The 11,814-nt window shown below is 44.0% G+C and overlaps 7 protein-coding genes across 7 annotated transcripts; 2 read left to right on the top strand and 5 right to left on the bottom strand.

Moving 5' to 3' along the window:
- Positions 1–336: 336 nt before the first annotated feature.
- Positions 337–966, bottom strand: EAE97_002560 (uncharacterized protein; the record flags this gene model as incomplete). The annotated part of the gene is made up of 2 exons (XM_038873071.1): positions 614–966; positions 337–471 (listed from the first exon to the last, which is right to left on the bottom strand). Exons 1-2 carry the CDS (start codon positions 776–778, stop codon positions 337–339), a joined length of 300 nt encoding a protein of 99 aa, XP_038736277.1. The 5' UTR covers positions 779–966.
- A 1,202-nt stretch (positions 967–2,168) lies between these two features.
- EAE97_002561 (uncharacterized protein) lies at positions 2,169–2,557 on the bottom strand (the record flags this gene model as incomplete). The annotated part of the gene is made up of 2 exons (XM_038873072.1): positions 2,169–2,274; positions 2,301–2,557. 2 exons carry the CDS (start codon positions 2,555–2,557, stop codon positions 2,169–2,171), a joined length of 363 nt encoding a protein of 120 aa, XP_038736278.1.
- Positions 2,558–3,100: 543 nt separating this feature from the next.
- Positions 3,101–3,847, top strand: EAE97_002562 (uncharacterized protein; the record flags this gene model as incomplete). Its single annotated transcript, XM_038873073.1, has 2 exons — positions 3,101–3,337; positions 3,401–3,847. The coding sequence occupies 2 exons, from the start codon at positions 3,101–3,103 to the stop codon at positions 3,845–3,847; spliced, it is 684 nt and encodes a 227-aa protein (XP_038736279.1).
- Positions 3,848–4,596: 749 nt separating this feature from the next.
- On the bottom strand, positions 4,597–6,729 carry EAE97_002563 (uncharacterized protein). Its single transcript, XM_038873074.1, has 2 exons — positions 6,457–6,729; positions 4,597–6,405 (listed from the first exon to the last, which is right to left on the bottom strand). Exons 1-2 carry the CDS (start codon positions 6,611–6,613, stop codon positions 5,120–5,122), a joined length of 1,443 nt encoding a protein of 480 aa, XP_038736280.1. The 5' UTR covers positions 6,614–6,729; the 3' UTR covers positions 4,597–5,119.
- Positions 6,730–6,888: 159 nt separating this feature from the next.
- EAE97_002564 (uncharacterized protein) lies at positions 6,889–7,993 on the top strand (the record flags this gene model as incomplete). Its single annotated transcript, XM_038873075.1, has 2 exons — positions 6,889–7,229; positions 7,285–7,993. 2 exons carry the CDS (start codon positions 6,889–6,891, stop codon positions 7,991–7,993), a joined length of 1,050 nt encoding a protein of 349 aa, XP_038736281.1.
- Positions 7,994–8,123: 130 nt separating this feature from the next.
- On the bottom strand, positions 8,124–8,917 carry EAE97_002565 (uncharacterized protein; the record flags this gene model as incomplete). The annotated part of the gene is made up of 3 exons (XM_038873076.1): positions 8,124–8,627; positions 8,682–8,795; positions 8,852–8,917. The coding sequence occupies 3 exons, from the start codon at positions 8,915–8,917 to the stop codon at positions 8,124–8,126; spliced, it is 684 nt and encodes a 227-aa protein (XP_038736282.1).
- A 741-nt stretch (positions 8,918–9,658) lies between these two features.
- EAE97_002566 (uncharacterized protein) lies at positions 9,659–11,420 on the bottom strand (the record flags this gene model as incomplete). Its single annotated transcript, XM_038873077.1, has 4 exons — positions 9,659–10,274; positions 10,329–10,440; positions 10,487–10,842; positions 11,398–11,420. The coding sequence occupies 4 exons, from the start codon at positions 11,418–11,420 to the stop codon at positions 9,659–9,661; spliced, it is 1,107 nt and encodes a 368-aa protein (XP_038736283.1).
- Positions 11,421–11,814: the final 394 nt, after the last annotated feature.

Consider the following 11,814-nt stretch of genomic DNA (forward strand, 5'->3'; position numbering starts at 1 on the left):
TTAACGTAAATCATGTGAGATTACCCCCCCTCGCCCCATGAGTTTTATTCCTTGTTTGCCGTCCCTTGAGCCGAGATATGTCCCAAAACATGAAAAATGAAGGTATTCTCATGGTCGTTGGCTCCCTTGTATACTAGCTCAATGTTGATCTTGGCCGTATATACACTAGAATATTATTAGAAGGCAAGCACAGATTGTAGAACTCGGCCAAGTTTGCATGTTGCAGATGTGTTGACATCTACTCCGAACTTGTGTATGAAGCCTGCTGTCTTTACCCCTCATTATATACTTTGTAATATGGGTTCCCCCATACTTGAAACATGCATGATGATTGCCTTAAGCGTTTGTCATAGAATCATCAAAGTCCTCGAGTGGGACGTCAAAAGGAATTCCATCCTTGAGCCCGGTAGGAACACGGCTTCGACCGGATAACCGATTGCATCTTCCGGTTTCCAAGTTACAACATAATTGCTTGGATTGCAGAGAGGGTCAGCTGCTGTGATCCAAAAATGCATATAAGCAGCGGTGTGACCTTGCGAAGTTTAACTCTTTGAAAACTATCGACTCGGACTCAGCGAATCGAGGTAATCTTACAAAGCAATAAAGAGCTTACCGGTATTGCTTCAAGGTCTTGATCAATTGGGGCTCCACGCTCCTTCCCACCACGATGAGCCGCTCGTAAATGCTCAGATGCCGCATTTCCATAGCGATGCTGCATTGTGACCCCCACGGGCTTTGAAGTGGACCCCCCATGAAAAACTAATGTACGCCACAGCATGGGATTCAATACATGATGCGAGAGTCCCGATCGAAGACCCGCTACAAGGACTAGGGATCATCAGCGTGACTTCTCAACCACAGTTTTGGGAAGATGGGTGAATGAATTATGGAGTTGAGTTGAGTGAAAAGGAGAAAGGAATGTATCGAGTGCATGCACATTGCACATTGCACATTGCACATTGCACAGAGAGACAGAGTACAATGCTCCCTCCTTCTCCACCACCTTCCTGTAATAAGATATAAGATATAAGATATATGAGCCATTATTTATCCATGTCAAGACATGAATGTGAATGGGTCGTGGGCACGAAGTTGGGCAATCATCTATTCATAGTTTGAAAAGTTTATTGTGTATTAGTGAGACAGACGATGGTGCAGATTGTATGCAGTAAGAAGAAATGATGTTGACGTTGGGCAAGGCCAGATGAACCTTGCAAGCAAGACAGACGAATGAAATGGCAGGAAAAAGAAAAAAAATCAAAAAATTCAGACTAACCTTGCTCTCACCCTTCTCACCAACCTGATTGATTCTACAACAAGATCCAGGAGTTAGAACTTTTGACCGCAGAAATGATGAAATCCTTGTGAATTATATTAAATGTCCGAAATTGGATGACAATGAATGACAATGAATGAAATCGATGGATACCTAGCATCATACCCCTACATCATAATTTATCCGTTCCCACCACAAATCCAAGAGACGTCAAACACAAACGGGATCCAACGTTTGAGAAGCTGCGTTCACTCTGTAGAAGTGTGAATGTATGTACTAGGTAGGTAGGTAGGTAGTATCTGCGACGTCTAGACGGCTCGCGTGAATCTTTTTCCTTCCCCTAGACTTGTCGAGCTACGTGTTGCATCGCTGTGCTACGTATTAGACTTACAAGTCACAACTTATACTTCGTATATATCGCTATGACTATCATCTAGCATCGTCACCTGCAGTATATTACTCTTGCGCCTAATCGAGGATCGGAATTGAAACAACACAATTTGACTGTACAGAGTACGGCCAGGACCTAGGTAGTAGGTAGGTACCGGTGCAGAACTTCCATTTTCGTCACAGTGCCTTACTACTTGGAACATCGATCCTAATGGGTTCCACGTTTTTCTACGATATGAGAATTAAGATGTACACATTCTCCGCTTTTCCCTTATTTTTCCGTGTCTAAGGAGAAATTGTGAACTAATCAGAGTCAGTGCAATCGAATCCATGAACTTGGATCGGAATTCTTACTCTTTTTCTTTGTCAGATACCTTTTCAGATACCTTTGCATGTGTGTATGTGGTATGTATGTAGTATGTAGTATGTAGTATGTAGTGCAAGGAGGAGGGGGGTACTACAAGCTACGTACAACCTACTGGTACAGGTCAACATTCAACGTCTACTCCGTACTAACAACAAGAGTGGCTGGTTTTTCTTTTTCTTCTTCTTCTTCTGCTTCTGTTTCTGTTTCTGTTTCTGCTTCTAGAATTTCAGGTACCATAACCCTGCTTGCAAGGAGATCTTGATCAACAGGGATGGTGCAAAATCATTTTCCCCTTCCTCTTCCTTTTCCTTTTCTTCTTCTTCTTCTTCTTCTCCGTCGTATAACAGCGGAGATGGAGGGAAGCGGTGATGAGAAAGAGACTCGACTAGATCTTTAAATGGGCCACCACCACCCACCAGGGTCTCTCGAGGCTTGAATCGTTCTCTTTCCGTAAACCTTCCAAACTTCCTTTCTGTGGGTCGCATCACCGTGCCAAGGTCAAACTCCCTTGGTAAGATGTGCATTTTTCTGCCGTCACCCATACAATCAATTATTACCTTTCCAGTTGACCTCGTACTCCATATTCTGTACATATCGCTCTTTATTTCAATTTTCCTTCTCCTTACTAGGTCAATATGGCACACGACCCACCGCCACTTGTCGTCATTTGCCTAGGTCCTTCTTACTCCGGGACCCTAACCGTTTGCTATATACCTCACTTCCTTCCCACATCGTGAGTGCTTTGATTGATTGTCTGTTTGAAATTAACTACGTTTACTTCATTATTCGTCATATAATTTAATCTTTCCTCACTCAAGTCAAAACAATTTCAAGAGCTCATCAACAAACAACCCTTTCGAGAGAGAAGAAAAAAAAGTATATTTACTCTCAGTGAATTTCATTTTATTGTTGCTATACTTCTATCAGTTCATGACATCACTCTTCACATTGACATTGACTTCCTCCCATTTCATTCGGCAATCAAATCGACTTTGACGTTACCGGCCTTTCTTATATCATCTACAGAGAATACCCCGCCACGCTTCAACAAAGAACCTCCATTCATCATGTTGTCTTATGAGAATCGTTCCTCAAATATGGCTCAACCAACGCCAGCCATGCCAGACCATTTGCCTATATCAACTTCGTCGTCTTCAAATTCATTGACAAATGGCTCATCAAGACAGCCTAAGACAGGCCATTCTCACATCTGGTTGATTACCGGTCCTGCTGGATGTGGAAAAAGTACAGTGGCTCAATATGTTGCCAAAGCGATGAACTTGCCATATATTGAGGGGGATGAGGTATATACACCAATTCTATTATTTGCCAAACTCATAACAACATACTAACGAAAATAAAAACAGTACCACCCGCAATCAAATATTGATAAAATGGCGCAAGGCATACCCCTCAACGACGCCGACCGTTGGGACTGGCTCACCAAACTCCGCGACGAATCTGTGAAAAGTCTCAACTCCGGTTCCCAAGGCGTTGTCCTCACCTGCTCTGCCCTAAAGCGCAAATATCGCGACGTCATCCGTGTAGCTTCCTACTACGATCACAATGTCCTCGTCCACTTTGTATACCTGCATGCTAGTGAGGAAACATTACTCGCGAGAGTCGGTGCTCGAAAGGGCCATTTTATGGGCGCGAATATGGTTCATAGTCAATTTGGCATTCTCGAACCACCTACAAAAGATGAGACAGATGTGATCCAGGTAGATGTTAGTGGATCGTTAGAAGAAGTCGAGCGAGATGCGTTGGCGAAGATAAACACGGCGATAAAGGAAGAATTGGCTAGAGACTCATGATCTTCATGCATTGACACCATTGCAATGTAGAAGATACTCGCAGTGGAGAGATAGAGAGCTCATTTTCTTTTCAAATTACAACACGGCGCTCGGTGACCAATTGGCGGACCAGATATCCTTCATCATTCATCTACGGTTTAAGCAATCACGGATATTTTCTCGGCTACACGATTCGGAGTTGCTACGGGTATTTGCTTCTTATTTCATGTGTCTACATTTACATTTCGCATATGGATCTCGGTGGGGCTAGCAAAAAAGGATTTGGCGTATTTTATTCTAGCTGTAGCATGATTTGGGTTCTATTATGTTCAAACGCATGAGTTTCTTTAATGGGTGGGTTTTGTGGTCATGACCAGTCGCAAGATGAGAAGACGAGAGAGAACAGTCCATAAACAAACGAAGCGAAAATGGAAGGAGGTGAAGGAACTAGATGATTGGACAAGTACGCAATTAGATTAATTAAGAGTATCACGCATCAGATTTCCTTATGCAGCTATTTCTAAATGGCTGAGTTCGTTTCTCGTTTTTCTGTTGATGCACACCGTCAGAAGAATCTTCACACACCACCCCCTGATCTGCCAATTATCCTCATGCGAATGCGGGGTAGCGACCAACCCCGGAAAATCAGTCTTTATGTACCCCAGTCGGACAACGCATTGCGTCGCACGACAAGGCTGAATGAATCGTGCATGCATGATGGTATTGTAAGGGGTTTTAAGAGATACACGATATTACTTGTTGGGTATCTGCCAATAAACGACAGTCTCTCACTTTATGTATGTATGTATGTATGCAGGCATGTTGGCTTGTATTGTTTCTCTATGCTACGCTAATGCTTCGCCATCTTCGCAAGCTTCGCAAGTGCAAAACGTATCATTCATTCCAAAGAAAACCGAAAGCTGAGCCCGAACCCCCTCTTTAAACACCGAATGCAACGCAGTCATTTGTAACAAGTTAGTTACTTTTCGAGGCGGTTGCCTAATTCATCAACGTGAAAGCATACTTCGTGACTCTGTTTACCCAATTGGAAGCAGGAGACAAAAATATATCCTTATGTCCGTGGGGTACAGTATCACGGTCTTTGCGTATGTTGTGTTTCTGTCAACTATCATAAGGTGATGCAGAATGCAGTGTAGAAGGAAATCGTGTGAGCTGAAGCGAAGAACGATCTCGTGGTCTTGGATTCCTCAGCCACTTTTACTCCGCCTATATATAATATGTAAGACGTGAACGATGAGATGATGTCATGTGCGTTGGATGTGCAACAATGCATCATTTCATATGTAAAAGCATGGTTTCTGGATCTTCGATATATCCTCTGACCATTTCGGCTGCGCGGGCCATGGTTGCACCGTCTATTACGCGGTGGTCGGCGCTCCAACTGAAGTTAATGACTTTTTTTGGGACAACGTTTCCGTGAGCATCGAACGCGGGGATAGTGCGTAGTTTGCCAATGCCGAGGATGGCGAGCTGGGAATCGACGATGATAGGAGAAAGGTAGGTACCACCGATGTTGCCGATATTGGAGATGGTTATAGTACCACCGGAGAGGTGAGAGGAGGTAAGGGTGGAGCTTGAGGCAAGGGATTGAAGATTGGTGAGTGATTGAGTTATGGTGAGGAGGGTAGACGTGGATTGGGCGTGTTTCAGGACAGGAACGAGGAGACCTGTGGGAGTGTCCATTGCGATGCCGATATCGTGTTGAGGACGCATTGTTAAGATGGGCTTCTGCGAAGTAGGATCAATGTCGAGCCGAGAATTCAGAATGGGGTAATGATTTAGAGTTAGAGAGACAGCTTTGATGATGAAGGGGAGGTAGGATAGCTTGGCAACCCCGTTGACGGGAGAGCTTGCCAGTTGTTTGTTAATACGACCTCGTACTTGGGAGAGTTTCGTAAAGTCAATTTCATCGGTATAGAGGAACTGGGGTATGGCCAAAGACTTCGTCATGACTTTGAACATTTGCTGTTGAACAGGCGTCAATGAAGTGGTATACTCCTTTTGAGGACCCCCATTTGCCTCTGTGGAGGGTTCCTGGGTTGTTGACGAAGCCCCATCTCTCTGCTTTGCAAACTGATGTACGTCCTCCTTGAGTACGCGGCCATCTCTCCCCGTACCTGTCACATCTAATATATTGACATCTAATTCTTTTGTAAGATGCCTTACTGCTGGTGTTGCCAACGCCGCATGCTTTCCTTTTGGAGTTGATGAAGAGGATCGAGTCTCGGCAGCTGGCTGAGAGGCACCTGGAACATCTAATTTATATTCTGTTGGTGACCTGTCCACGGATTGGGCTTTAGATTCATTGCCAGCACTTGACCCTTGAACGGCATCCGCACTCTCTTGTTCGATCTCCCCTTGTATATCAATATCCAGGAGAGCTTTCCCCACTTGTGCCATATCCCCAGCTTCATAATGGAGTTTCTTTATGACACCCGAAAATCGACTGGTAATCTCGACCGACGCTTTGTCACTTTGCACTTCACATAATTTGTCCCATTCCTCCACCCGAGCTTCTGGTTCCACGAACCATTGTATGATTTCGCATTCTTTGATTCCTGAATCAGCTATTAGTACGAATCTCCATCTGGATATTATGATCTTCTAACCTTCTCCAATATCTGCCAACATAAATGGTTTTATGGCTGATCGCTTCGCAGATGCATGGAAGTATTTGTATGTGGTTGGACATCGTTTGGGGAGATTGAGACCTTGATAGACGTTCCATTGCCTGCTCAACACTCTGGAATAGAAGTTATAACGCATTTTGTACAGTCTGAAATTAGGACCTCATACAATTTTCGAAAGGGATGGGAAGAAAAAGGTTGTAATGTTTACATATTCTTTGGAATAGAAAGTTGCATTCATGATCTTTGCGGAGGTAACAATCTGGGGATTTCGGTTATCGGCGGCTTATCAGCGCTCGGGAAACTCTGGGGAAAAAAATAAATTCTGGGGTAAAGAGAATCTTTCAGGCGCGCATGCTGAATTGCTAGCGGGGCTTCTAGGTTTCCCGCACGACTCCCCTTATCATAACGAATATGATCCTTACACGATTGCCGATACGATCCGCAAGGAAGCAATTAGATGCTTCAGCATGTATGCTATGCCAATGGCGTTCATTTACTACTACATATCGACGATGGGACGAAAAGAAAGAGACGCCATCACCGGTGCCAGAAACTCCTTCAGTTCTAGATGAAGCTCCAAGAGCTTCGGGCAAGAGGGTGGAAAGCTTTACGCCTAAGCCTTTGGATCGAGCAATTGGACTTCCGCAACCACCGAGAGCAGGTCAGAATAGTGGAGTAGACAATAGGTCAATGAAAGAAAGAAGAGATGATTTCGTCAATTGGGACAAGCATCTTGAAAAGCGCAAGAAATTGTGAGCGTCGCTTGTATAAAACGATGCATGCAGGTCACTAATATCAAGGATTCAGGACTGCGGCAATGGCCAAACCATATTACAGAGAATGGAGCAATATGAAATATCATAAGGGAAAATCCTTCCTGGCACCTCCTCGAATTTTCAAAGCCGATCGTGCGCTCTATTTTCCTAATTTAAGCGGCCGAACTCTAGAACCAGACTCTACGCTATATGAAAATACAACACCCATACTAGAGGGCAAGGTCTCAGTTGTGTCCGTATTCAGTGGTGCATGGGCAGAAAACCAGGCGGCTACATTTGCATCTGAGAAGAGTAACCCAAGTTTACATGAGGTGGTTAGAAACAACAAGGAATTGGCGCAAATGGTACACATCAACATCGAAGAGAACTATCTGAAAGCTATGCTCATCAAGTTTTTTCGGTCGAGTTTAAGGAAAAAGCTGCCAAAATGGATGTGGAAGAGATATTTTGTCGTCCAGAAGGGTCTTACGGATGAGATGAAAGATGCTATAGGTCTATTAAATAGTAAGGTCGGGTACACATACATTCTAGATGGGGATTGTAAGATTAGGTGGGCGGGCAGTGGTCCTGCCGAAGAATACGAGAAGGACGTCTTGGTCAAGAGTGTATCCCGACTCTTGGAGGATGCTAAAGCACCCCTCGCGCAAAAGAGACTGGAAAATGGTGCACAGCAATCAGGGTATGCTGCCGCAAAGAAGGAAAGTAAAGAAGATGCAGCAAAAGCTGGACGTCGAGCATGATATTCCTGAATATACCCACAAGCCATTCTTATACTGTACAACAATTTGGTCATATCCCCAGACCGTTCCACTCCAAACGCCTTGCCTGTGTTCTCATTACCATGAAATGCATTGTGCTATCCTATCCTCCTCACATAAAGTATAAAAACATCAAGAAGCAAAATGCGATAAAGCTGCCCATAATAATCCCATCTCTCCTCTTCTTCGCGCTAATCCTCCCAATTAAACTATTCAATCCCGGTACCTGACTTGCAGCCCCAGTGATCCTCCGATTAATACTGGCTAGCGTTTCTCTCTGTAGCCCAAAACTTTCATTAACAGCATAAGCTTGGCTCAGCACACTGTCCGTCATGTTATGACTATTCTCAATACGACTTCTTTCCCCCAACATATAATCCGCTTCTGCGGCTTCTGGATTATTGCTATGATATGCGTCGATGTCGGATCGCACATTTGAGAGTAAGTTTGCGCGGTTACGAGCTTCAGAAATGGAGGAACGAATGCGCGAGAGTTCACGACGGTGATCGAGGAGGATTTCTCGATGACGGGTAAGATTGTTTTGACGGGTTGCAGAAGCTGTGAGGGAAGAGTCGCTGTCGAGGAGGCGGGAGAGTTGCGATATCAGATTTTCTCTCTAAAACGTAACTGTGAGACCAAGTCCTTGAGCTTGTAGTGAGGATCTATTCACCTTTTCTAGAATTTCTTGTAGCTTCATTTCAGTGGATCTTTCATCTTCTGAAGGTTTTGGCGGAATATTGGAAACGGCCGAGAATTGTGAGTAGGTATGGAATAGTGTTTCTGTCTGCCCGGGTCGTTAGTTTCGTGGGCGATAGCTATTGGGAGGTATATATGATTTACTTGTGTTTCCAACGACCTAGCTTGTTGACGAAGCTGTGCCCAACCTGTCCCAGTAGATGTAGACATCGTTCCTGAATTGAAAGATAAATTGGGATGTTTGTCTGCTTTGCGATGATTTACCGCATTTGCTGTCGGCGCATTATTATTATTTTGTGATGCTGGGTTACGTCGCTGCAGCCGGATAATAGGCGGCCCGCCCCTTCTTTGTCGCATCATCAAGTGAACCAATCATTTTGCTTGCTCATCAGAACGTATTCTGCCATATCAACATCACTGAATCAAATCCACGCAAGTTCTCTAAATATTACTCAATTATGTTTATCTATTGACAGCACCTATATTTTAATACTCTAAGACAATACCGAGAAAGTGGAATTTTGATGTCCCTGTTTTATCGTCCTGCTAGAAGGATCCTAGGATCTTTGTTGTAGTTTATTGATTTTTGACTTTGTATATAAGCAAGCGAGCGTCGTGGAGAGTATTTGTCTACCTAGGTAAGTTTTGTAACAATAATCAAGACGAGCGCGGAGAAGGTCACGGAAGTTTCAAGTAATATTTATCATTTTCTGCATAATGCTAGAGTGCATTTACATATGAAATATCAAGTTTAAAAACCTGGGCACTATTCTCTTCAAAAAACAGGAACGCCAGCCCAAAACATAACCACGCAGAACCATGCCATCAATCTTTGAGATATCTCGCAAAAATAAGAAGCTTTCATATGCAATCGTCAAGCACATTATGAACCCTTCTATCAAATCGCTTTCCTAAACGCCTGTATGCTTGTAGTGACCTGCACCGATCTTATTAACCAGCAGCTTGAAGAAGTCTCTCTCCAGCCTTAAGATTTGCACAAGCGTAAGCCTTAGACTCAGGTGGAAATGTTCCATTGGCAGCCCAGAGGTCAATCAATGGTTGCATGGGCTCCAATTCATGTGGCTTCAACATGTCAATCTCGGTTGCTGTCAAAACAAAGTGACTAAAGCAACTATTCATGTGCTTGTCGAGGTTAAGATGGTAGAAAGGCTCAATGAAGTGTCCCCAGTAGAGATGAGCATATACTCGAAACATTTGTCTAAAGATGGTTTGGCATACATCAACAAATTCTTGTGGAAATCCACTGCTCTTACCGATCCAATCACCAGCTCCGGCGAGTTGAGAGAGAGAGGTTGTGAGTGTGGTTGGGCCAGCAGGAATGGGTGTGTTTGAACCAGGTGTGTTGACTCCACCAGAAGCGTAAGTTGAGCCAGCAATTTCAGGACCGGCACTGTTGTGACAGTATGAGATTCCGGCAGGATCGGTGGGGAAAATAGCGGTGTTATCGATCTTTCCAGAGATCCAGCGCTGCATGAGGGAGATGTACTCGTGGGCCGGTACTTCGACAGGCTCTCTACGTGAGTTCAACCATGTGAAAGAGTGGTTTCTAGTAAAATTTATCAGATATCAAATCGGTAGGTCTTAGAAAATGCAGGCTTACGCGCCGGCAGACATGCGGGGGCAAGTCTGGGGGTTACAAATGGTGTTACCATCTTCTTCCTTTTCATGAATTACCCGAACAAAGTTCCACAAGATACGATAATGTTCAACCACTACGATTGTTAGCACATGACTGTGAGCTCCTCCTCATTGTCTTACCTTGATGGGCAATCCACTCTCCAGGCTCAACTGTCTTTGGGCGAGCAGACAATGTCATAAAATTACCCTTAACAATGTGCTTAGCATAAGCATTATTAAGCCAGAGTGGCTTTGGGCGAGGAAGGTTGTAGGCGGCTAGTGGATCATTGCCTGCAGGGGGGGCTTGCTGATCATCCACGGACATGGTTTGTGAGAGCGAAGGCGAGTTGGGGAGTGGCGAGATGCGGGGTGCCATATTGGCGGGTGACGAAGAATTGACGGGGGAATTGCCTGTAGGAGAGGTTGGCGAAACTCCGTTAAGTCCACCCGGACTCTTTGCGCCAGAACTCTTACCACTACCACGAAAGCGGCCACTTCTACAAACACAATATTGTTAGCAATTTTCTTCGTCAAGTTGGTTGGAAGCGAAAGATAGAATATTACACAAGCTTGGAGAACGGCAAGAATGAGTGGAAAGTTTTAGGAAGACGCAAACCAACAAATACGAAGGGCACAATGCATCAACGACAAATCTGGAGAGCAGATATGCCTTCAGTCAAATAAACACATATAATAGGGATCATTTTTGGAAGAAAATATGATCGCCTTGCTGATAGAAAGCTTCCCTTTGACCAGCCTGAGAAGAATAACAGATGAGATTGCTCCTGAGGCTCCTCGTCTGATAATGTAACTCAAGCAACTTGCTTGCTGATAGGTCGTGTGAGCAGAGATAAAGCTTTTGGGGCGGTGACAATGAGCCAACTTCTCATATCACTCCACCCCAAATGAAATGCCCTCCATTAATCGAACATTACCCCCGTCCATATTTTACCACTAGTGAATCCAAGTAGTAAAATAATCAAGTATCACCACAGGAGCTCCGAATATCAAAAGGCAACCAAAACGACAAGTAAGAAAATCCGACCACGTACATTCCTGAAAACAAGTTTGACATATTGCTGAATCTTTCAAAATCAGACAACTTATCGAATCTCAAAAATTACCAAGATGACTCAGTAAAGTCGACTTTCAAAACAAAAGGTGGTTGAGTCGAGAGATAGTTGAAAGATGGTGGTTTGTATTTGATATCAAGTAGGAATAGGAGACAAACAGAAAAGCTTAGGAAGTCTTGAATAGATTAGCGTCGGGTTCTTCCTTAATGTTCTTCCGTCCACTCTATCCAAAACTTCCTTGATCATTGGTTAACAATCCGAGAAGGCGGTGTATCACTTCTTGCTGCCCTTGCATTATTTTGCTTGCTGCTTTGCATCCTCCACTTGTATCAGATGTTTGGTATGTCTTCATTCACCAATTGATTGTCTAGCACGGCTAAAAGAGATGTTGTATTG

This window comes from Botrytis byssoidea (genome assembly GCF_014898295.1).
Source record: "Botrytis byssoidea strain MUCL 94 chromosome Unknown BBYS_004, whole genome shotgun sequence".
Lineage (NCBI taxonomy): Eukaryota > Fungi > Ascomycota > Leotiomycetes > Helotiales > Sclerotiniaceae > Botrytis > Botrytis byssoidea.